Source organism: Schistocerca nitens, chromosome 2, assembly GCF_023898315.1.
Source record: "Schistocerca nitens isolate TAMUIC-IGC-003100 chromosome 2, iqSchNite1.1, whole genome shotgun sequence".
Classification (NCBI taxonomy): Eukaryota; Metazoa; Arthropoda; class Insecta; order Orthoptera; family Acrididae; genus Schistocerca; species Schistocerca nitens.
The window spans coordinates 520403389-520428851 of NC_064615.1; the positions used below are offsets into that span (position 1 = coordinate 520403389).

Genomic DNA, 25463 nt, shown 5'->3' on the forward strand with positions numbered 1-25463 from the left:
TATTGTGGATGCCAAAGCAATATGTCCACAACTGACGTTTGTAATAGCAAACTCCAGTTGAGATGATCGGTGTAGGCAAAGTTTTCATCAAATCAAATGTTATCACTGTAACGTTACCATCTGATTTGCTAAGCAATGTATCACTATGTAAACCTGCCCGTGCATACGCAGCTTTTTGCTGATGGAATTCACGTTCTGCAATTAACTCCGTCCTCTCCTTATCATTATCGGCAGCTGTTATTTTTACCTGCAAAGCATCACATGTTCGACAAGAGTCGGACACTGGTGGATGAAATGACAAATTGAAGTTTTCGTAAAAAATTTTGCGGAAAATAAAATGAGAAACGGGCATTTGCTCCTCTGCACAGTACAGTGAATACATGACTGATAAATTTAAATCTGGTCCTAAATACTTTCTACCGTTATTTTTATGATACGCATAATGGCTTTCATACGCCGGGAATTTTTCTATGAAATGTTTTACTACATCAACTTTGTGGCGAGGTGTTTTATTACCAGGTTCACCTTTACCTCTACCATCACGAGGAGGGGTGGCTTTTTCCCCTTTATTCTTGAGTACCCTATCGATTCTTCCAGCAGATACGGCTAAAGTATTCTGAAAGAATCTTTTGCACACCCTCGTTTCAGACCCATTTGAATTGAGCAAGTAATACAATCTCGTCTTCTCCCTACGTGAATGTTGCTGACCTACGTAAGACCGTGCTTTATCAATGACTTTAATCATGGTAAACAGGAAAGCCGACTGCAGATCGTGGCTGCCTAAATTATAAAACTCATTGAACACTTGTTCCTGCTGTTCTTCGTTGATGTGTTTGTGGCACTCATACCGGCACGTACACTCGCTGATTTTCCGCAATTCCTTTCGAGGTACAAGGTTACCCTTACGGTTTACATACTCTTGACCTAGAGCTCTCCGTTCTTTCCTAACGTTACGAAGCCATTTATCTTCGTTTCTAAGGCGCTTCTTTCCTCGGCTCCGTACCACGGCATCGTCGTTCGTCTCTGGCACGTCCTCTGGAACAGTTGTTGCTGCAGCCGTGCTCGCTCTCGCGTCTCCCGGCACTTCCCCATCGGACGCAAACATCTCTGTAATAACAATATCCATCCCTCAATGTAATATTAACTACACTACAGTAATGGTCAACGTGTGCATTGGTATCCACAGGCGAAGCAATTGCTCAACACAACTCGGCGGGCGGTAAAACATTGTTGTACACATAACATTACAAGTGATCGTTACTTGATTACACAAAATAGCAATACATAAAGTATTGTTTGTATGTCATTCTGTTTTCGTATGGAAAACAACCTGCATTTTCTGAACAAAGTCACCATTCGAGATACGGTACATCTAGACGTGTTTGCATATGAACGCGTTAGTGTACAATCGACAATGTTATCCGCAAAAAAGGAATGGAACACAATAAAAACTAACCTTCCAATTGCTCCTCCACGCTTTTCGCAGGGGCTGCCATGCTGATCAACTGAAATACACGTCCACGTGGTCACTGGTCCAATACGTTGTTCCACACTAAATACACAAGTCTTTCGTTCGCCGGCGTCACGCGCAATGGCAGTGGACGGAGAGCATAGAGCACAAATGGACTATGACGCATAGTCCACTCCTGCTCTCAACGGTATCTATCGGCGGTTGAGTGCAACAGCAATGTTTACGTTGCTACATTAGACAAACCTTCAGATAAACAAACAGATCAACATGCATTGCATAATACTCGTATACTGTTATCACAACATGTCAATACCTCAAATTCACAAAAAGTGTGGGTTAGTCCGCTTGTGCTCTCAGTGCCTCATATATTTTCTGTTTTTCTCCACCCAGATCTCATAGGAGTGAAAAAGTACAACTGTTCAAAAATGCTGTTCCACAGCAAACTGAAAATAATAAGCGAGTCTGCAGAGTTTTTAAACCAAAAATTTGGCTTCTGTTGAAATTTCTTGGTGGTTTATTATCTTCTTCACGTCCCACCTGTCGTATATGACATGCAGAAGTGGTAATCTTTGTCTGCATACAGAACCCATGCAATACCAAAGATACATGTGTCAATAATCTGATCACCTACCACAGCAAATTTCAGTGCTCCGTACAGTCAGTCATGAAATCAGCTATTGTTTATCTGACATCCACAGTGTAAGAACAGCAAAATGATGTTAAGATTTTATAAAGGTATGTTTTCATTAATTTATTCACATCCTATCTTGAACCAATGCTGTTTTTTTTTTTGTGAACAGACTATGAAAGGTGGCAAGACTTTTGGATTTGGCTTTCTTTCACTCTTAATTATTCAGTTCATGAAGACAGGGACAATTAGGGAATTTGTATTGATATCTGATGACATTTTGATTGACATATTAAGGAGGGTTGACAATGGCTAAGTACTAACATTAGTACCTTATTGCATGGAGTAATTAAAGGTGACATGACTGTATTTATGCTTTGGTGGACAGTTACAGCTGTAGCTAGGTGAGGGAAGGCTCAGTGTGTGTACATAGCGAAGAAGGCTGCTTTACTGCTGTCAATTTGTGGAATAAGAGGGACTTGGACACATGTATGTCAGGTGACCCTGGGGGCCCCGGCTGCCGGCTGCCACTGTTACACAGTGAAACTCATGCTGGCGGACACAGGCCGTGAAGGGGGGGGGGGGGGGGGGAAGTCTCATAGCCTCAGGGAGAGATAAGCACTTAGTGAGCTGCTGCCGAGCTGCGATGGCCCGGTGCCTTGATAACTGTTCTTATCCAGGGAGAGAGCGTTCTTCTGAATCTCCAGGTATCCACCTGATGTTTCCTGTGGACCTTCCTGTCAATATCCATATCTGCTAGGATCGTGAAAAACATTTTGCCATGGTGGCTGAAATAGACCAGCATGGCAGGACGCTCATCACAATGTTGCCAGGACAGCTCTTTTGTATTTTAGAGTCATGGAGGCACCCTCAACAAGCTGCTTCCCATGCATACAGAGAAACAGTCTCTTGATTGGGACACCAATTGTCACGTCAGAAGATGTGCCAGTGGCGCCTATTCTTTGTCATGTATAGCAACAGGATTGGTGGAGGAGAATTTGCCCACCTTCTGGAGGGAGGCTGTATGGAGGATAGAGAATTTTGCAATTGGTGTGTGGAAATGCTGACACATTATTATTGCGTGATTTAGCTTTTTCAGAGTACCCCCCCCCCCCATGCCTTGTTTCTGGAAAACCACAGTGAAGAGATGGAGTGAACATTCAAGTGGAGTAAGATCAGGCTTAGGCTGTGGGAGGTGTTGAATTGGGTTGTCAGCCAATGGCCATTATAGGTATTAGACTGAGGATTTGGGACTTGCACATGGGGAACAAGATGAAGGTCCACTGTCTGAGTGGATGCAGGGGCACACTGGTCACCACATTGCTGATCCCAGCTGGTGTATGGTAAGGATTCTGCAGCTCCAGCACATCAGGAATTTTTAAGGTGTATTTTCACTGCCCACACCAAGCACTTTAAAACAGCCGCAGTCACTGTCCAATTTGCCTTTCGTGGCAGTGTGCAGCTTTGCAGTTCACAATCACTGTCAATGTATTAGTCGGATCATGTTACCATAGTTAATGTTAGAATAGGAGTTAATTTTCCACCCACTCCCCAACTTTGTCAACCAATTAATTTCATTGTACAATTACTTTGATGCAATCGATGTTGCTTCTATCATAGGGCACAAGTTCAGCAGAGGTGCTTGATGAATCATCAAGTGGTGATGAGGCTAATAAGACCACTTTCCCATCAACTGACACAGAATCTGTAGTATTGTAATCTGATGATAATTCAAACATAGCAGCTCCACTATTACTCCTGTCAGAATGACGAAGTAATCCCCCTTGGTGCCATGCAGATATGTTTGGGCCCTTGCAGCTCAAATAGCTTTAGAAAAAGCAGTTTGGGAAGGATTACGACTCGAACCAAACTACTGTAGCTGTATCGTCATTCATTCGACCTAAATTGTGTCTCTCCCCTTGAATTTTGAGTCTCATTTTTCAGGTGCGGCTTACATTTGAGTAAATACGGTAATTAAACCTTACACAGATTTTGTATTTTGCATATTATGTTTCTTAACTTGGGTACTGTACTTACACATCTGTACATTACACATTTTTCTTGTAACACTGTTTTTTATAATTTGAAAGGTATTTTCAACAATAAATGGAAATGAAATTTTTTCAAATTTACCCTAAAACACAGTTTATTTTCTGTCTTCATTTCTAATAGAAAATCGGTAAAATGAATACCTGGGTAATGCTGGGTTTGTCAGCTAGTTACAAATAAATATGATTTAAGTGTACATGATGAAGAAGCTTCAGAACAAAATATACTTACATTAGCACAGTGAGAGCTGTAACAGCACTCACACCAGCATGGCAAAAGGAAATGCACTGTTGAGTGGCATATATTACCGATAAAATCAAAAGTCTTCAACTGCAATTATACTGAGATAAGCACTGGTGGAGATGATTTTTTTTTTTTTTTTTTTTTTTTTGCCTCATAAAATAAAATAAAAATTAATGTGTTTTTCCAAAACAGACACATGAGTCTTACTTCTAGATTAGAGACTATTTAGGTTCTTTGGTGGTGGGGAGGAAGGGGGGAGAGGGAGCGAGTCTGGGGGGGGGGGGGGGGGGGGGGCGGAGAGAGTGGAATGTGGTTGTGAATAAAAGAGAGTGCGACAACTGGAGATCACATACGCTTGGTCACTGTAACTAATCCTTTAGATAACTTCAAATTGTGAATCAAATACATATGGTTAAAATGAACAGTTAAAAATGACATCAGCTAGCTGCTTTTAGGAAATTTACTTTAAAATATCTACAAAACAGACTGCACAAAAATTCAAGCATATCTCATAAAAACTGAACACAATCATGTATTTCAAAATTCATGAACAATCCTCTTAAATTTAAGGGTAACACGGAAAGTTTTAAGGTGTGCATTGTAAATTAATAAGCAACTTGTAAATCTCAACAATTAAATTCAGGAACATTTGTAGCTCAGGAAATTTGGGTCCCATATAAACTAAATGGAAAAAAAAAAAATGTACACATTTTATAAAAAATATCACTATACATTTTTTTTTTATTTTCAGCTACATAGTATGTACAAAATCATTCAGATAAAAAAATTAAAATCATGGATCTGTTCCATTTTTACAGACTACATATCCGAGGTGCTCCATTTGTGTGCTTCCTCTTCTCGAGCTCGCCTTGCATTTAATTCTTCAAACCATTTCTTTTCATAGCCATTAGAACGGTCAACTCCATCCCAGCGATGTCCTGGTGGTATACCAAACCTATTTGGTAAGTATGATCCTTGGTATTTCGGTTTTTCTGAAATGAAAATAATGAACTCAATGAGAATTAAAAATCATTTCAAAATGTGTTTCAAACCCAATAACATAAAACAGAAGCTTACTATTGAATAAATAACACTACCCTCATACAATCAGACAAATACATCAGGAAAATGCACAAAAACATGATGAAATTATTTTTGACCATTGACTCTTTCTTTCTTTTTTTTCTTTTTAAGATTTCTGCTTCATATACTATGATCCTGAGATAATCAGGTGCAACAAAAGTAAGCAAAAATGCAGTGTGATTTACCAGTGCAAAATGTATTTACTCTACCTAAAAATGAAGGCCATACTGCAGGAAATTTCACCCAGTTCACAAAAAGTCTTCAGAAGTCACAAAAGTGGCATAAAACCAACTGCACTATGAAAGAGGGCAACACCTTAATGCAATAACATAACAGATTACAATGGTAAGAACTAGAAACTACTAAGAGCTTTTCAAATGACTTAAAATGGGCACTACGAAGTTAACCTTAAATTTAGATCATGAAATTTGAGATTATTTACATGTCTCATATCTGTTCGAAACGTGGTAAAAAAAGACATTTCTTTAAAAGAACTTCATATATAATCTGCAAACATACTGCTCCCCTCTCTTATGTTTACTGAATAGCTGCTGCTGTACTAAATTTTACGATAAATGTGAATACAGACGCAAAGTCTGCTGAAAATGCAGAAATACAAACTTACCTAATACACACTATTTAATAAAGAATTATTTCCAGGTGCATTATTTTATCAGAGATAGTTTGAAATAATTATTTTCTGCACACACATGTCAAAAATAAACAAATTTTTGGTTATTGGTGCTGCACATCATCTGGCAAAGCCCAGTTCGGAAAGATAATGTGCGTAAGAATGTGTGTGCAAAATAAAATGTGGACAAACACATCATCATATCAGTGCACTTGATACTCTGATGCCGTGCCATGCCGTCTGTAGGCAGTCAAACTGTCTGTATAAGATATAACCCACGTAATGCAATGTTGCACTGAGCCATGGGATCTAGCATCTGGGAACAGGAGGGGGGGGGGGGGGGGTTGAACAGTGGCTGAATCAAATAGCATTAGAGGTATGACCCAAACTATCTTGTTAACAACACTCTGCCAACTTCAGCTAGCAAATGTGTGGTTGCCATTTCCAAAAGCTTTGTGTTGTGCATTGTTCGTTGTTTTCTCATTTTGAACTGAGTGAAAGACTAATCCTGGAATTACCACTCTCACAACACCAAAAGATGTCAGTGATCCCTCTGACAATATGGCAATGTAGACTGCTGCCCCGTGAGAGGGGAGGCAGGGCTTGTTTCCCTGCACTGCTCCTTTCCCCTCAAGTGGTCAATATTCTACTTTGTTTATACTCATGGCCATCTGTCAGTTCATGTGTCTGCACTCTACAGTGGAAAACAATACATATCACATATTTAGATCACACTGAAATTCTTCCCCTAGCATTTGAATACAGTTATTTTCAGTTCTACGCTAAGTGTCTTGAAGATTCTATCCTTAGCATTGTCACATATGGGTCACATGGCTATAAGTGCCCATAGAAGGTCAAATTAATATTCTGCAGATTTTTTAATTATCAGATTGGGTGGGAAAGGAAAAATAGTGTTGAGAAACATCTTAAATCAGACACACATTCAGTTAACTGATGGGAAAATGTTGCTGTTTCTCAACAGAAGTGTCATTTGGTGGAACTTAAATATAGCCAAAAGAAGAAAATGAAAGGCCAATTTAAACAAAAAGCTGTTAAAGTTTTCACAAAAGCAAATATTCCAGTCAAAAAGTTCCTCAATCACTTTTTTAATGATTTGAAAACACTAAGCCTTTGCTTTCACTCATGCAGCATGACAGCCTTTTAAATTTGTATGTCTATTTTTTTTTTTTTAATTAATAAAGGGGGAAAGGGAGAGGAAAATTATACATCTTCCAGTACCAAATCATGACAAAATTTAGAGTGGAACTTCATTTTTAACACTATCTGCAGGCTGTACATATGAACAATGAACCTGTGCAGTGCTTCTCTTCAACTCAACATGTATTCAGAAAATAATTTTTGGCCTACTACTACTACCACCACTACCACCACCACCCTACTACTACTACTACTACTACTACTACTACTACTACTACTATAGTGTGCACATTAGGTTATCAATCAGCCATGAGTGTAAACAAACCAGAACTTAAGACCACCACAGGGAGAGGAGCAATGCGAGGGGGCAACCTTGCCCTCCCTTTCATATCACTGGCAGCCTACACCAAAGTTTTTCGCTTCATCAAAAGCACAACTGACACACAATGATAGTGATCATCAGATGGGAAGTTTACACATTATAAATCACTAAAATAAGAAGGCAAAAGGGCACTATAAATTCCTGAAACAGGAAATAAAGGAAAACCTTACATTATGTCCATTTATTTACTAGACTGCACTAGACAAAAACACAATCAGCATAAATATGTTACTATTGTTTTGAATTATATTTTTAAAGTACCTTTAAGTTTTAAACAAAACGCTAATTGTACATGACAGAAAAGTGAAAATGTTTCTTGAAAGCCTACACGTTACAATGTCTTGCTTCTCAACATCAACAGAGATAATTGTAACAAACTAGAAACAGTGGACAATTTTATGGCCCACTTCTACTGCAACAGACTTGCCATCTTGTAAAATTTTTGAAATGTTTGGATCAGGAATTCCAAAAAACTTTTTATACTTGAAACTTCCTGGCAGATTAAAACTGTGTGCTGAACAGAGACTCGAACTTGGGATCTCTGCCTTTCATGCGCAAGTGCACTTGCCTGTGAGCACACACTCCACTGCAGAGCCAAAATTTCATCCTGGCATTTTATATTTTTTGATAACTGATACAGCCCATTCCCCTGGCACTCTCTCCAACTTTTGCAGGCCAACATACACAATTTGCACTGACCTTTCCAAAGGTGCCCTGTTTCTTGAAGATGGCAGATCACTTGTAACCAGGAACCAAACTCAGCCATAGGAAAAGTTATGGTAAAGCATTTTTCACTTACAAAGGTTCACAAATTTTCTTTGCAGCTTCAATCAGAGATGCCTTATCCTCCAGAGCAATATACTTGGGGAAATTTTAAGTAACGTAAGCTACTGCTGAAATACATGTCTCCCATCTTGTTAAGGTAGTCTGAGGGAAATTGGGGTAAATCTGGTGCAATGTTTTTAAATATCTTTAAATATTGGAGCTTTTACAAAGATTTTCTTAATACTGGAAATCAACTTGTTGACACCCAGAAAAAGCCAACCCTGTGATAGCCATGTGCTACACTGTCCATGTGGAGCATGTTTGGAAATGGGACTTCTAAAGTTTTCCCAGCTTTGTTCATGTATGGTGCAGTATCCAAGATGAAAAGTACTACACTGTTTCACTGAATTTCTTCGGGCTACAGTAACATCAATGAATTAGTAAATAACAGTGCAATAGTTGAATTGTTAACCATTTCCAGATACACTGTTATAAGCAGGAATGCTTTTACTGATTTGCCTTCTTAAGGATCTAACTGTCCAGCAATGACACTGGTAATAAAAACCATCCACAGGATCACTTGACTCGTCGATGGAAATAATTTTATTTTCTTTACTTCATCTTTAATGATTTTTATTACTTTATGGTAACATTCACTTATGTAACCCCCTTTTTTTTTGCGAACTTGACTCACTGGACACAGATTCATCCTTATACTCCTCCAAAAACTATCTTAATGTAAGATTCTGTATTTTCCAGAAAGGGTTATGGTTGTTGTTGTTGTTGTTGTGGTCTTCAGTCCTGCGACTGGTTTGATGCAGCTCTCCATGCTACTCTATCCTGTGCAAGCTTCTTCATCTCCCAGTAATTACTGCAACCTATGTCCTTCTGAATCTGCTTAGTGTATTCATCTCTTGGTCTCCCTCTATGATTTTTACCCTCCACACTGCCCTCCAATGCTAAATTTGTGATCCCTTGATGCCTCAGAACATGTCCTACCAACCAATCCCTTCTTCTTGTCAAGTTGTGCCACAAACTCCTCTTCTCCCCAATTCTATTCAATACCTCCTCATTAGTTATGTGATCTACCCATCTAATCTTCAGCATTCTTCTGTAGCACCACATTTCGAAAGCTTCTATTCTCTTCTTGTCCAAACTATTTATCGTACCAGGGTTATGGTATCAATAAAAATTTTGCATAAATAAAATGCAAATTGTTCTTTCTGACGCAATGTTACAACTGCTGCTGGAAGCAAAAAAATCTTTCTCCCAGTAGTCTTGGACAGTGCATTTTTGTGTTTGGTTGAACTAACAACATGTTGAGAAATGAAATATTTCTTTTCGTAATTTACTGATTGCTCACATATTTTGCACAGAAGTATTTTACCATCAGCAGACAAAACATTGGACCTAGAAGCATAAGTAACTTGGCAATTTGCTGTGTTAAAGGAACACTGCATTTTGACATGTTACTAGCTACCCTGCAAGACAATACCATAACAAAACCTGGAAGAGATGAATAAAAAATAGATAAAAAATAAAAAAAAACCTTCTAGCTTTGGCACTTGTTGCTTTTGAAGAAGGTATGATCATCAGTGGAGACTTTAATAATCCAACGAGCAAATGGGAAAATAACAGTTTTGTTAGTGGTGGGCATGACGTGACATTACTACAGTGAAACCACTATTTTACAGTTTCTTGAGATCCAGACTTAAAAAAACACAAAATTGAAGAGAAAATGCAGAATCAAGGACAATGTTAAAACCTCCAAAATATGAGCAAAAACACATGAAACTGGCATATATGATGAAAAATTATAATCCTGTTCCATACACTGTACAAAATCTGTGTATGTGAAAGAAATTAAAGTACGATACAAAGTTTATACAATTATTTGTGGTAATAAATTTACCAGTTCTTAAGAAATCACAGATGAGTAACAGCAAGTAAAAACTGACACTAGTGTTCTGGGTACAACGTAATTGAGCTATTTTCCAACATGCTACAACAAATTATAAGTCGAAACATGTGTTTTTGAGAGATCTTTCTTTTGTGCTCGCACAGAAAAAAAGCAAAAATTGATGAATATGGTGAATTAAACCAAAAACTGAAATACAGTGAAAGGTGTTGGAATCTTACATGCGGGGTATGTGCTTTCCTCCTATAGCCAATGGAAGTGCAGCATACTATGGTGACAGAAGTGCAATGACCTCTAGTATATTGCTTGTAAACTTTTCCTTGTTTATTGTGCTGATTAGTCGAAGTGACGTGTTCTGCAGTATTGCCAACGTGCACCGTTTGCACTTTGGACTCATCGCTTGCTGTAGGGTAAACACAGCAGGTTTCACAAAAGCACGTATATACACAAAAGTTTCCTTCACATGTGTTGTTTATACCAATGAATATGAATTAAAGTTAAGCCTCCTGTGATTTCAGTGTTTCTCTGTCCCAGCAATTCATACATTTACAACACTCTGCCTCCCATCACAACACATTAAACTTCAACGAGGACTGCAACAAAGACGAACAAGCCATCGCACAACTATTCGTCAAATACATCCTGTTAATTGCACATAGCAAATGGAATAGCCTACACTGGCTACAGTTGGTACACACATGATACATTCTGGATTCTGTCAACAGACTCCGAGCAAAACTACTGTAAGCAAAATTAATGCACAGTAGTGAAGGGCGTACGAGGTATAACTATATAAAGTAAACCTAAGTGGGAGCTGCAGTCACTCCATTTGCTATACACCGATCACATCAGCCGTACTTTGGAAAGAGCCACCAAGTAAGCTTGCTGCTTATCACTCTATATGCTAGAAGCCACTGCATTAGTGTGATGTCACCATGCTATACAGCTATTGGCTGCAGATGGAAAACAAACATCTGAGATGATGTAATCCAGCAACTTTCACATCTTTCACAGATTTCAGTTTATTTCCCCACACAGGCTATAAATTTTTGCTATTTTCAAGGTGAAAATAAAATGAAATAATGCTCAAAACTGCATGTTTTAAGGATAATCTGTGGTAGTAATGTGTTGGGAAATGACACAATTACCTCATACAAAAGCGATAGCGCAAGTGATAGTCTTTTCAGTTACATACTGTACAGTATTCCTAACAGCAAAACCCACTTTTTTCCTAATAGATCTGCTATATGACATAAAATTTTGAAATTTCTTTCTTGGTTGTTTATGAATTTGCAATTTGGTTATGTCAGCTGATGTTATGAGCATTGGTAAAATTGGTACCTAGGAGGAGAAAAATTAAATTCTCCCATCAACTTTGGCTTATAGCTTCTGTGCCCATTTATAGTTTATAATCCAGTACTTTAGGAATTTCAAATGTTTCATAAGGTAAGGTCTGTAAACTTAATATGTGTGTTAGTGTGGTGTGGCAGCTGCACTGAATGTTGGGTGACATAACAAGTTGCCAGGAAATGGTCCACCTTTCCTTGATTTTGACCAAGCATATTCTTTGAGTCTAGGTGTTTGAAGGAAAAGGTTGATAATATTGTTGCTGAATACAGTAGCACATCGGAAATACACGCAAAAAGACAAGACAGAGTTATAAGTGGCACAAGAAAAGATGGCAGACGGGCCGCTTCCTCACTTACTGGCTCGATCCGTCACTCTGCCTGTCCTGGTTTTCTATTGATGCCACAATCCAGCAGTAGTTTCATCATAATTGTGCGGTGGAGCTAAACATTGCATATTGCAAATGGCATTGGCAATGCGGATCATGGATTACACCAGCATTTCCTCTCTCACGTCTCCCCTCTCCTAAACAGTCTAAAATATTCCCTTACCTCCGCCACCAGCCACGTTGAGAACAGTCTGTCTTCTGTGCCACTTGTAAGTCATTCAGTATCATCATATGTCGATAAGTAGGAAACAGAACGAAGTCAAGCAAAATGTCAAGTATGAACAAAGAATTGAGGTAAACATTACTAGGAAGAAACATAAAATTGGCTATTTATCTCATGGGTTTTTGAGAAGCACTAAGAATTTATGGTGTAGAATCGCGAAAAATGTAAAATCGGAGAATGTAAAATTGGAGAACATAAAATTTAAGTTCCACTGTAAATGTCTTCTCTGAAAACTACCTAGAACAGATAATTTGGAGCCCCATTAATGATGGAAATAAAGACACAAAGGAATAAAAGGTGTTAGCTGCCAATTGGCAGTGATTTATATCAATGGTGCAAGTTGAAAATTTGTGCCAGACCCAGGTCTCCTGCTTAGTAGGCAAATGCGCTGACCACTATGCCACCCGGACACAGTTGTAACCACAATTGTACAGACTACCCTAGCACGCTTCTCAACACATCCAAATTCTCAAATTACATCACACACTGGTGACGTAGTGCCCCTGCTCATTAGCCTCATTGCTTGTGACATCTAGCCCATTCCTGTACGAGTTTGAACTAGGTGTGTATCTGCACTGAAGAGATCACTGGCCGTCATCACCGTAATGATATACAGGGTGTCTCACCTAACTATGCCACCTCAAATATCTCTGGAACAACAATAGATATTCAAAAACGATTTTCATTAGCATGAATGTACAGCAGGGGCTTAGGAAACCAAATACTATGAGAAATTTTAAAACATAAATAAATACTGTTTTCAACACAAACTTCTGTATTTTTAAATGGACACCCTCTATTATTTCGTATGCAATCAATAGCATGAAAAATCACAAAAATAATCCCATTAGCTGCATCACAATACGTCAATTACATGTTCTACCAACCAATCCCTTCTTCTTGTCAAGTTACGCCACAAATTTCTCTTCTCTCCAATTCTATTCAATACCTCCTCATTAGTTACGTGATTTGCCCATCTAATCTTCAGCATTCTTCTGTAGCACCACATTTCGAAAGCTTCTATTCTCTTCTTGTCTAAACTATTTATCATCCACATTTCACTTCCATATATGGCTACACTCCATACAAATACTTTCAGAAACGATTTCCTGACACTTAAATCTATACTCGATGTTAACAAATTTCTCTTCTTCAGAAACGCTTTCCTTGCCATTGCCAGTCTACATTTTATATCCTCTTTACTTTGACCATCATCAGTTATTTTGCTCCCCAAATAGCAAAACTCCTTTACTACTTTAAGTGTCTCATTTCCTAATCTAATTCCCTCAGCATTACCCGATTTAATTCGACTACATTCCATTATCCTCGTTTTGCTTTGGTTGATATTCATCTTATATCCTCCTTTCAAGACACTTCCCATTCTGTTCAGCTGCTCTTCCAGGTCCTTTGCTGTCTCTGACAAAATTACAATGTCGTTGGCGAACCTCAAAGTTTTTATTTCTTCTCAATGGATTTTAATTCATACTCCGAATTTTTCTTTTGTTTCCTTTACTGCTTGCTCAATATACAGATTGAATAACATCGGGGATAGGCTACAACCCTATCTCACTCCCCCCCCAACCACTGCTTCCCTTTCATGCCCCTCGACTCTTATAACTGCCATCTGCTTTCTGTACAAATTGTAAATAGCTTTTCGCTCTCTGTATTTTACCCCTGCCACCTTCAGAATTTGAAAGAGTATTCCAGTCAACATTGTCAAAAGCTTTCTCTAAGTCTACAAATGCGAGAAACGTAGGTTTGCCTTTCCTTAATCTAGCTTCTAAGACAAGTCGTAGGGTCAGTATCGCCTCACGTGTTCCGATATTTCTACGGAATCCAAACTGATCTTCCCCGAGGTCGGCTTCTACTAGTTTTTCCATTCGTCTGTAAAGAATTCGCATTAGTATTTTGCAACCGTGACTTATTAAACTGATAGTTCGGTAATTTTCACATCTGTCAACACCTGCTTTCTTTGGGATTGGAATTATTATATTCTTCTTGAAGTCTGAGGGTATTTCACCTGTCTCGTACATCTTGCTCACCAGACGGTAGAGTTTTGTCAGGACTGGCTCTCCCAAGGCTGTTCTAATGGAATGTTGTCTACTCCCGGGGCCTTGTTTCGACTCGGGTCTTTCAGTGCTCTCTCAAACTCTTCACACAGTATCATATCTCCCATTTCATCTTCATCTACATCCTCTTCCATTTCCATAATATTGTCCTCAAGTACATCGTCCTTGTATAGACCCTCTATATACTCCTTCCACCTTTCTGCTTTCCCTTCTTTGCTTAGAACTGGATTTCCATCTGAGCTCTTGATATTCATACAAGTGGTTCCCTTTTCTCCAAAGGTCTCTTTAATTTTCCTGTAGGCAATATCTATGTTACCCCTAGTGAGATAAGCCTCAACATCCTTACATTTGTCCTCTAGCCAACCCTGCTTAGCCATTTTGCACTTCCTGTCGATCTCATTTTTAAGACGTTTGTATTCCTTTTTGCCTGGTTCATTTACTGCATTTTTAAATTTTCTCCTTTCATCAATTAAATTCAGTATTTCTTCTGTTACCCAAGGATTTATACTAGCCCTCGTCTTTTAACCTACTTGATCCTCTGCTGCCTTTACTACTTCATCCCTCAACGCTACCCATTCTTCTTCTACTGTATTTCTTTCCCCCATTCTTGTCAATTGTTCCCTTATGCTCTCCCTGAAACTCTGTATGTACAACCTCTGGTTTAGTCAGTTTATCCAGGTCCCATCTCCTTAAATTCCCCCCTTTTTGTAGTTTCTTCAGTTTTAATCTACAGTTCATAACCAACAGATTGTGGTCAGAATCCACATCTGCCCCTGGAAATGTCTTACAATTTGAAACCTGGTTCCTAAATCTCTGTCTTACCATTATATAATCTATCTGAAACCTGTCAGTATCTCCGCTGGCTGAATTGGCCGTGCGGTTAAAGGCGCTGCAGTCTGGAACCGCAAGACCGCTACGGTCGCAGGTTCAAATCCTGACTCGGGCATGGATGTTTGTGATGTCCTTAGGTTAGTTAGGTTTAACTAGTTCTAAGTTCTAGGGGACTAATGACCTCAGCAGTTGAGTCCCATAGTGCTCAGAGCCATTTTTTTTGTCAGTATCTCCAGGCTTCTTCCATGTATACAGCCTTCTTTCATGATTCTTGAACCTAGTGTTAGCTATGATTAAGTCATGCTCTGTGCAAAATTCTACCAGACGGCTTCCTCTTTCATACCTTACTCCCATTCCATATTCACCTATTACGTTTCCTTCTCTTCCCTTTCCTACTATCGAGTTCCAGTCACCCATGACTATTAAATTTTCGTCTCCCTCCACTATCTGAATAATTTCTTTTATCTTATCATACATTTCATCAATCTCTTCATCATCTGCAGAGCCAGTTGGAATATAAACTTGTACTACTGTGGTAGGAGTGGGCTTCTTATCTTTCTTGACCACAATAATGCGTTCACTGTGCTGTCTGTAGTAGTTTACCCGATTTCCTATTTTCCTATTCATTATTAAATGATACCCCTGCATTACCCCTATTTGATTTTGTATTTATAACCTTGTATTCACCTGACCAAAAGTCTTGTTCCTCCTGCCACCGAACTTCACTAATTCCCACTATATCTAACTTTAACTTATCCATTTCCCTTTTTAAATTTTCTAACCTACCTGCCCGATTATGGGATCTGACATTCCACGCTCCGATCCGCAGAACGCCAGTTTTCTTTCTCCTGATAACAACATCCTCCTGAGTAGTCCCTTCCCGGAGATTCGGATGGGGGACTATTTTACCTCCAGAATATTTTACTCAAGAGGACGCAATCATTAAACCATACAGTAAAGCTGCATGCCCTCGGGAAAAATTATGGCTGTAGTTTCCCCTTGCTTTCAGCCATTCGCAGTACCAGCACAGCAAGGCCATTTTGGTTAGTGTTACAAGGCCAGATCAGTCAATCATCCAGACTGTTGCCCCTGCAACTACTGAAAAGACTGCTTCCCCTCTTCAGGAACCACACATTAGTCTGGCCTCTCAACAGATACCCCTCCGTTGTGGTTGCACCTATGGTACGGCTATTTGTATCGCTGAGGCACACAAGCCTCCTCACCAACGGCAAGGTCCATGGTTCATGGTGTTATGAGGTTCAATTTAGAATTCAACAAGGCAATAAAAGAGTATCAAATTATCTGCAAGTAATATCTGAAACATCCTTTCATCCCAATCAACACTTCACAAAGTTACATACAGCAAGTTACAGCATAAAAATTTTCAATAAAATTACAGATCAGATCACAGGATAGGCAAAATAGCTTCTGCATCATATCAGAGAACCGCAAACGTTTAAAAAGTGGCAAAACCATAACTATTTCTCTGCTGCACTGGATGACAATGACAAATGCATTAATGTTTGGCTGAGGATAAAATGCAAACTAAACGATAATTTGTCAATATTTTACAATATGAAATGTAATCAGAGACAAAATTTCACTTACTAACTTACCAAAAATTTACTTGGTAACTTATCATTATCCATTAATCAAAAACCAATCATTATAAGAGCATTTGTGACTTGAATTATTTACTGCAAAAACATATAACATAACAGATCCCATTTAAACGTTACAAATGGGACATGTATTTCAAATCATAAATGAAGTCTGTTTCACACTGTGGTCTGAAGCGAACTTCGTGACATTAAAAAAGACATGAATCTGGTTTCAATCATTTGGAATCAAAGAAACATCTTACCTATAATGCCCTACCTATGATAAGTTACATGCAATGGCCTAGTAGCAATCTCTGCCAATACCATCATTTACAAGACATAAATAAATCTCTTCACCTAAAAAGTTAATGTCTTTGTTTTAATTTTTTTTTTAAATAAGGTAATTACCTTTGACACCTTCTTCCTTTTTCTTATTTCGGATGTATTCAAGCATTGGATCACCTTCTCTCTCTTGGTCCCGCAAGTGTCTCTCCAGATCTGCATCATCAGCATATCTGGCCAATGGTTTTGACATTTCATACAAATCTTCCTTTAACTTCTCTGTTTGATCTTCCACTTGCTTCAACCTAAAATATATAACAAGGTAGATTTTAATGTTTCATCCTAAGTATGTAGATGATGATGCCTAATAATACGAAGAAAGTTTTTGGATGTAACTCTAAGCTTCTGCATAATTACATATGAGGTAAACTGTTCACTAGCTATGTCTTCTATACAATACAATTTTAGTTTATCTACATAGGTTATGCTCTATTTAACAAAATATCATGACAAATTATAGAGAATTCTGGATGGAAATACTTTGAGAATTGAATGTTTTATCACAGGACTAATGAATCAATAAATACCATGTGGACCTCAAACACATCACTCTTTAGTACCTGTGTATATTCTCTAGGCAGTAATGCACAAGTTATAAGTTATCTTGCAAAATATACATGGATATACCAGACAAATGGTATTTTCCATGAAAAGTATTCAACTTTTTGTTCTCTTGTGAGTCTTCCACTAAAGGCTGCAGTTACCTCAGAGTCAGAAAGTCTACAGTATTGCATATACTGCAAGTCTAGCTCCCGAGTTTATTACATCAGTTTTTCCAATTAGGTCCACAAAGTGACAATTAAAAAGGTCTAGGCCTCTGTCATCATGTACCAGTTCCCCTTTCTTTAATAACTAAAAACAGTTTACCCATTTTACTAGTTGCTACCCTCTGTGGCAGTGAATTTATTATTTTTAGAAATCCAGCGATCAACCACTTTTCTGGAGCAAATAAAAACAAACAAAAATAAATAAAAACACACAAAAAAAGCGACTGGTTGCTGTATTTCTTCAACAAAATACCTCAAACATGCTCCTTGACCAAGATCCTACAGCTAAGGTTGCGAAAATGACCCCTGGGCAATGGCAGTGCTATTGTCACCTTCCAACTGCAAAGCACAAGTGGCTGCAGGTGATACAACAGTAATCTACTGTGCTGCAACAACACTGAGATGACACATATAAAATTGTGTTACGCGAATGGTCAAGATACATGTGCAAAGCAGCAGTGCCTATCCCAAAATAACAGTTAGCAACCTCTTTCGTCAACTCTACAACAGATTCTTTCAACCATCTTTTTGAGGCATTGGTCTTCTGACTGGTTTGAAGTGATCAGCCACAAATTCCTCTCATGGACCAATCTCTTTATCTCTGACTACCACTTGCACCCAACACCCTCAATTATTTGTTGGATGTATTCCAATATGTTTTGCTGTAGTTGTTACCCTTTACAGCTCCCTCTAGCACCATGCCAGTTATTCCCAGATGTCTTCACACACATCCTTCCATCCTGTCCCTCCTTCTTTTCAGTGTTTTCCTTATGCACCTCTCTTTGCCAATTTTGCAGAGTGTCTCTTCATTCATTAAAGACCACCTAACTTTCAACATCATTCAATAGCAACACATCCTAAAAGCTTTGATTCTTTTCTTTTCTTGGTTTGCCCACAGTCCATGATTCTCTATGATACAGTGCTGTGCACCAAACGGAAATTCTCAGAAATTTTTCCTTCAAATTAAGGCCTATATTTGATAACAGTAAACTTCTTTTGGTCAAGAATGCCCTCTTTGTATGTGCTAATCTACTTTTTTTGTCTCTTTGCTTTGTCTATTCTGTTTATTTTGCTACTACAGCAGTAGAATTCCTTGATAGTGTCCAGTTTGTAGTCATCAATTTTATTGCTAATCTGTTCTCTGCTATTCCTATTACTTTCATATTTCTTCAGTTTACTCTCCGTAGATATTCTGTGTTCACTAGACAGTTCATTTCATGCAGTAGATCCTGTACCACTTCTTCACTTTCATTGAGTTAAGCCATGTCATCAGTAAATTATATTATTATTATCCTTTCACCCTGAATATTAACCCCGTTCTTGAACATTTTATTTCTGTCATTGCTTCTTCGTTGTATAGACCAAACAGTAGAGGCAAAGGCATGCAGCCCCTTTAACTCCCTTTTAATCAGAGCAATTCTTTCTTGGTCTTCCATTCTTATTGTTCCATCATGATTCTTAAACATATTTTCTATAACCCATCTTTCCCTACAGCTTAGTCCTATTTTTCTCAGAATTTCTAACATCTTTTACCATTTAAAATTGTCCAATGATTTTTCTAGGTCAACAAATCCTGTGAGTGTGTCCTGATTTTTCTCAAGTCTTGTTTCCATTATCAAGTGCAGCATCAACATTACCTCTCTGGTGCTTTTACCTATACAAAAGCTGAACTGATTGCAATCTAGCAGCTTTCCAATTTTATTTTCCACTCTTCTGCATATTATTCCTGTCAGTAGCTTATATGCATGAGATGTTAAGATGACTGTGCCATCTAGTAAACTATATTAACTCTGGAACAATATGCAGCTTTTGATATTTTAGTAATGTTTCTCACTACATACAAATATTCATTATGTGAGCAATAACGTGTACCAAGTTGTCGAATCCATTTAAATTATTTTCCTTAACCATGGCTTCTTTCATACTATGTTGTGGCAACAATTACTATTTTTACTAGCAAACAGTTACGATCAATACCATATACATCACATTTATATACTCTCAGGTGGCATATTGCACATTCTTCTAACTGTTGTAATATTATCAATCTTTCTGTTTTCCTTGTTAATATTTAAACATGACTTACGTTATCCACTATGGCCACCTAGATTTCAATAACACCACATACACTAATGAATAGATAAATTAGAGCACACTGCATATATTCTTATACATAAAACATTTTCTTTTATGTTGTTACTGTTCCGTACAATTCTGATGGTAAGATTAACAACTGATGTCCACTGCAAAGCACAAAATATTTTTAAAAGTTCATTCAGGATCTTTCTACAAATTAATACTGAAAACACTACAACTCGTTATTTGACACTTCTTGTTTGTTAGGCCTCAGTCACATTAAGTTCCTGTTTCTTCCACTGACACATGACCTTGTACTGCAATAATACGGTGTTAGCAAACAAGAGAAATTTGTTAACATCGAATATTGATTTAAGTGTCAGGAAGTCGTTTCTGAAAGTATTTGTATGGAGTGTGGTCATGTATGGAAGTGAAACATGGACGATAAATAGTTTAGACAAGAACAGAATAGAAGCTTTCGAAATGTGGTGCTACAGAAGAATGCTGAAGATTGGATGGGTAGATCACATAACAACAGCAAACAAGAGAATCAGACATTGTATAATTGTTTTCATTATATGCTTTCTTAGCTGTCATATCAGCTAATTCTCGTGGGGTTTGGTATTCTAAATTAATGAGGCACTCCATCAGCATATAGGATTTTCTCCATTACAAGTACTAATAACACACACTGAGAAGATATTCAATGCGGTGGCTGATGGAAATAACAGAATGGTCAAAAGCCTAAGGAAGGCAAACGAATTTTGACTAATAGTAATACATGTATGCAGGAATGAGAATCACATTCTACCTTCATGGGAGTTGTGCCCATATTTCCCATATGTTGCTTGGCCCTTGCATCACAGCGTGATGTGATAAAAACTGATGGTATCTGGAACACTGTAGTAGGTGCAGATAGAGAGCTATACCTTACAGCTAATATGCCAGGTGTGGTATGTTGTGGGAGCTACATCTTTAATTTTCTTTATAATTTAGGATGTCAACATTCCCAGCTACCTATTATTTGTTTATTAATATTCATGCCCTTCAAGTCTGTGAGGAATAATACTTTTTCAAATATTAAGAGTAGAACATAACTGTCTTAAGTGAAGAGTGAAAGAAATTTTGCACTCAGAAATATAGTGACTTGACATAACAGTGCCATGTATCAGAGGATTCTCATTTATCAATCTTTTAATGTTCTTAATAGCCCTTTTCGTCAGACACGGAACTCTGTATCTCTCATGTCTTGAGCAATATATGTTTGGAGGAAACTGTAATGAAATGTTTTGAAGGGAACAAGGATACACCAGTTGATGGGAAAAGAATAAAATAAAATACATAAAATTCACTGACAACATGGTGCTTTTGGCTAACAGATAATGAACATGGAATAAAATAACTCATGGTCTGAGTGTGACATGGTATGAATGAGGGATGAGAATTGATAGCAAGAAAACCACGAGTATGGTCACAGGTAAGAAACACACAATATTGGGAAGGGACAAATTGAAAAAGTAAAAAAATTCAAAATATTTACGCACCTTATTAATGAAGCTAAGCAAGCATTCAAAAGGAAGTAGCTACTATACAGAATACTGAACAAACAAATGACAAAAAGACTGGTTAAATGCTTTGTGTGGAGTGTAGTTTCATACTGTGTAGACACATCGCTGACAAGGAAAGACGCTGAAAATAGAATGGAGAGGTTTGAGATGTGGGTACATATATATGTAAGAGGACAGAAAAGATAATGTGGACAAAGTATTATGAATGAAGTATTACGAAGAGTCAGCAAAAATAATACAGGAGATATTAAAGAGAAAAACAAGCTGACTAGAACACTTGTCTAAGAAGACAATGCTTACAAACCAATGCTTTAGAAGGGATGGAGAAAGGAAAAAGGAGGAGAAAAGATAGTAGTTGACAGATAAAGTGAAAAACAGATATGGAAAAAAAAGGACAGAAGGCAGAAAGATTTGGGGGTAATATTATGAAAACACTTGTTAACAGGTAGAATACTACTACTACTACTACTACTACTACAACTGAAGATCTGAGCTAATTAGTTTGGTAACAACCAATATTGCATGGAGTGTTAAGAGTAACATGTGATGTCAGTTTCTTGAGTAGCCGGGAAGATACAGCTCTATCCAAACAGTCCTGTTACATCTGGGAAGGACTGGTAGAACTAGGCATGTATGACACAGATTGTCAACTTATGACTGTTTTTCCTCAACAACCACCAACACAATTAGGCACTGCCCCCCACCGCTCCTCCTTTCCATCCCCTTTGGTAAAATTTAAGCCACAATATCCAGTCACTGAAATGCACAGCATTTCATAGGCATACCCAATGGTGGTCACACTAAGTACCCAGAGTTTACAGCATTAGAAAACTGACTCATCCGACCAATCCAAAGGTTGGGATCTTAAAATTTGCCAATACTGATTGGATACAGGATAGACATGCCAGAGTCTGTTTGGAGGCCAGACGATCTCTCTTAGTTCTTAAGCCAATGTTTTAACCCAAAATACGATAGACTGTTTGAGAGAGAGAGGGAAGTACAGTTAGAAATGGGGAAGAATACTGGGTTACAGTATTTTAGGTGGGTTGGTGGGTGAGGGGAATATTACTAAGAGAAGTAAACAAATGTTGCATATTGAACAGAAGGAAAGGAAAAGATATGAAAGGATCAACCAGTTTACTGATCTATGTCTTTCACTTCTACCTCAAAAAAGTCTGGGAAGTCCAGGATGGAATAAATATTTAGTGGTCTTATCATTGTGCCTGACTGCAGCTCAATACCACCTCTGTGTGGGGAGTAGCAATCTATCAATTGTTGATATGTCCACAGGATTGTTCTATCATCTGCTTTATGTAATACACGTTTTAATATGTTTTACACTACAATACTCTAACGTTTGCTATTGTTGTTGATGGATTTAAAAGGACTCAACTATGAAGTTGGCAGTCCGTCCAGCCTCTGGTGAAGAGAAATAAATCAAGAGAGAATCGTTAAAAGTTCCCAAAAATTGATAGGTCTATTACTTTTGATTAATACCTGTAATGTGTCACTTTACATAAAGAGGATTAAAAAAGAAATAAGCACCTAATAATAGTAATATGCCAAAAGAGTGAAAGACACACATATACAGCATATTTAAAAGTAATTGTCAACTATTTTGAAATTTGGTAGTGAGAAATGAATACTTTCTCAAATCTGTACATTTGCTCCTGGTGGCTGAAGACATTTGGTTGTCAATATCTCTGTCTCTCTGACAACAGACAAGATAAACATTAAGGGAACGAATACTGTACAGCCACAGTCATTGTCACAGCGATTTGTCGACAGTGTTTACTACTTTACTTGTCTCTCTGTATTGAACTACTCTAGTGTACACATCAATCTGAGTGTTAAGTAGTCCACAGGCAGTTATTGTGTTTGCTTGGAATGTAGGTACTGAAGTTTCAGTCTTGTTAGTACATGTTATTGCACAGTAAATTAACTGCAACACTGTGTTTGTATCGTGGTGTCATATCTACTTACAAAAATTGCTTACTGTTATGTTTATTATTATTATGTTTGTTCTGTTCTTTACACAAATCATTCAGTGCATTTTCTTTTCTCTACCCCATGTCAGCAATGGAAGTGTACTACTTCACAAGTGATATGATGGAAATGATTTTCTGCTACGGGTTGGCAAATGGAAGAAGACCGTGAGCCAGTGCCCTCTAAGGGGGGAAAAATATCCACATCACAGAGTATCATCCAATAATGTGTTCAGCCAACTTTTTCAGCATCTTAAGGACAGAGGTTCTCTAGCACCTAAAAGATGAAGAGTGGATGGCATCTGTCAGTTCACATACAGCAAGCCACAACCTTGAAGGAGCAAGTGCTGCATTTACTGGACTTATGACCTGGAACCAGTGTGCGATGACGCAGCAGCAGAAGGTGTGAACCATTCTCTTTTCTGGGTGGTGCTACACGAATAATTGCTGTATCCATACCATCTTCAGTGCATCCAGGCGCTAAGGCCAGAAGACCAGTGTAGTAAATTGCAATCCTGTCAGCTGGTTGGTTTGTGGGATTGAAGGGACCAGACTACTAGGCCCATTGGTCCCTTTTTCCACAAACTTTAAACATCCACAAAGAAGGAAAAAAACCAATGGAGATGACAAGAGATGACACAGGACAAGAAAGACACAGACAGAGACCATAAAAAAGGAATTCAAATGACACCGAGTGTGATAGTGGTTGGCCGACCATAGAACAAAAAAGGAAAAGCCAACCACCAAGAAAGGCACTAAAAAACCCAGTCTAAAATCGTAGGCCAAAGGCCAGACACAACACAAAAAAAAGGACAAACACTTAGATCAAGCGATAAAAACCCCCTGCACAAATAAAACTCAAAACTAAATCTGCCATCACAACGTCATCTGATAAAAGCGCAGGAAGTGCATCAGGCAGCGCGAACGTCTGCCTGAGCAGAGTTAAAAACAGGCAGTCCAACATGATCTGGACAATAGTCAAAGCTGACCCACAGCGACATAAAGGCGGGTCCTCGCGGCGCAATAAATGGTTGTGTGTTATCCAGGTGTGGCCAATGCGCAGCCGGCAGGGGACAACAGAGTCCTTGCGAGAGACCCGCAAGGAGGAGCACCACGCACCGGGAGCCTCCTTGATGGCCAGAAGTTTGTTGGGTGAAGGAAGGGTGCACCATTTTTCACCCCAGGTGTGAAGTACCTTCTGCCATAAATCTGACCTGAGGTCACTCTCTGAAAGGCCAATCTCCAAGGCTGGTGCACCAACAGCCTGTTTGGCCAGCATGTCAACACATTCATATCCCGGGATGCCAACAGACCCAGGGTCCACACAAAGACCACAGAGCGGCCGCAACGGGCAAGAGTATGGAGGGACTCCTGGATAGCCATCACTAGATGAGAGCGAGGGAAACACTGGTCAATAGCTTATAAACCGCTCAGGGAGTCTGTACAGATAACAAAGGACTCACCTGAGCAGGAGCGGATATACTCTAGGGCGCGAGAGAGGGCTCGGCAGTGAAAACAGTGCAGCCAGCCGGCAATGAGTGTTGTTCATAATGATCCCCTAGAGTAAAAGTATAACCGACACAACCAGAAACCATAGAATCGTCAGTATAGACAATGTCAGAGCCTTGAAATGCGGCAAGGATTGAAAGAAAGCAGCGGCGGAGGGCCTCATGAGGGACTGAGTCCTTCGGGCCCTGTGCCAAAGGCATGGGCGGGGCACACACCACGGGGGTATACACAGGGGGCCCCAGTAAAGAGGTGGGAGAAGGAAAAACTCAAGCCCAGAGAGAAGAGCTCTGACTCGAACTGCGATCATACACCCTGACCAGGGCCGCCGTTCCGGTAGATGGACGACTGACTGAGGGAACAGGAGACTATAATTAGGATGCCCAAGCAAGCTATAAACATGTGTAGCATAAGCAGTCAGTAATCGTTGGT

General features: G+C 38.7%; 1 protein-coding gene across 1 annotated transcript in view; it reads right to left on the minus strand.

The window, feature by feature from the left end:
• Positions 1-5100: 5100 nt before the first annotated feature.
• The window catches only part of LOC126236503 (BUD13 homolog), a 67062-nt gene continuing 46699 nt past the window's right edge, over positions 5101-25463 (minus strand). Inside the window, exons 4-5 of the mRNA XM_049945860.1 lie at positions 17196-17374; positions 5101-5383 (exon numbers count right to left, since the gene is read on the minus strand). Coding sequence (XP_049801817.1) covers positions 5211-5383; positions 17196-17374 — 352 coding nt within the window. The 3' untranslated portion in view covers positions 5101-5210. The remainder of the gene's footprint in view (positions 5384-17195; positions 17375-25463) is intronic.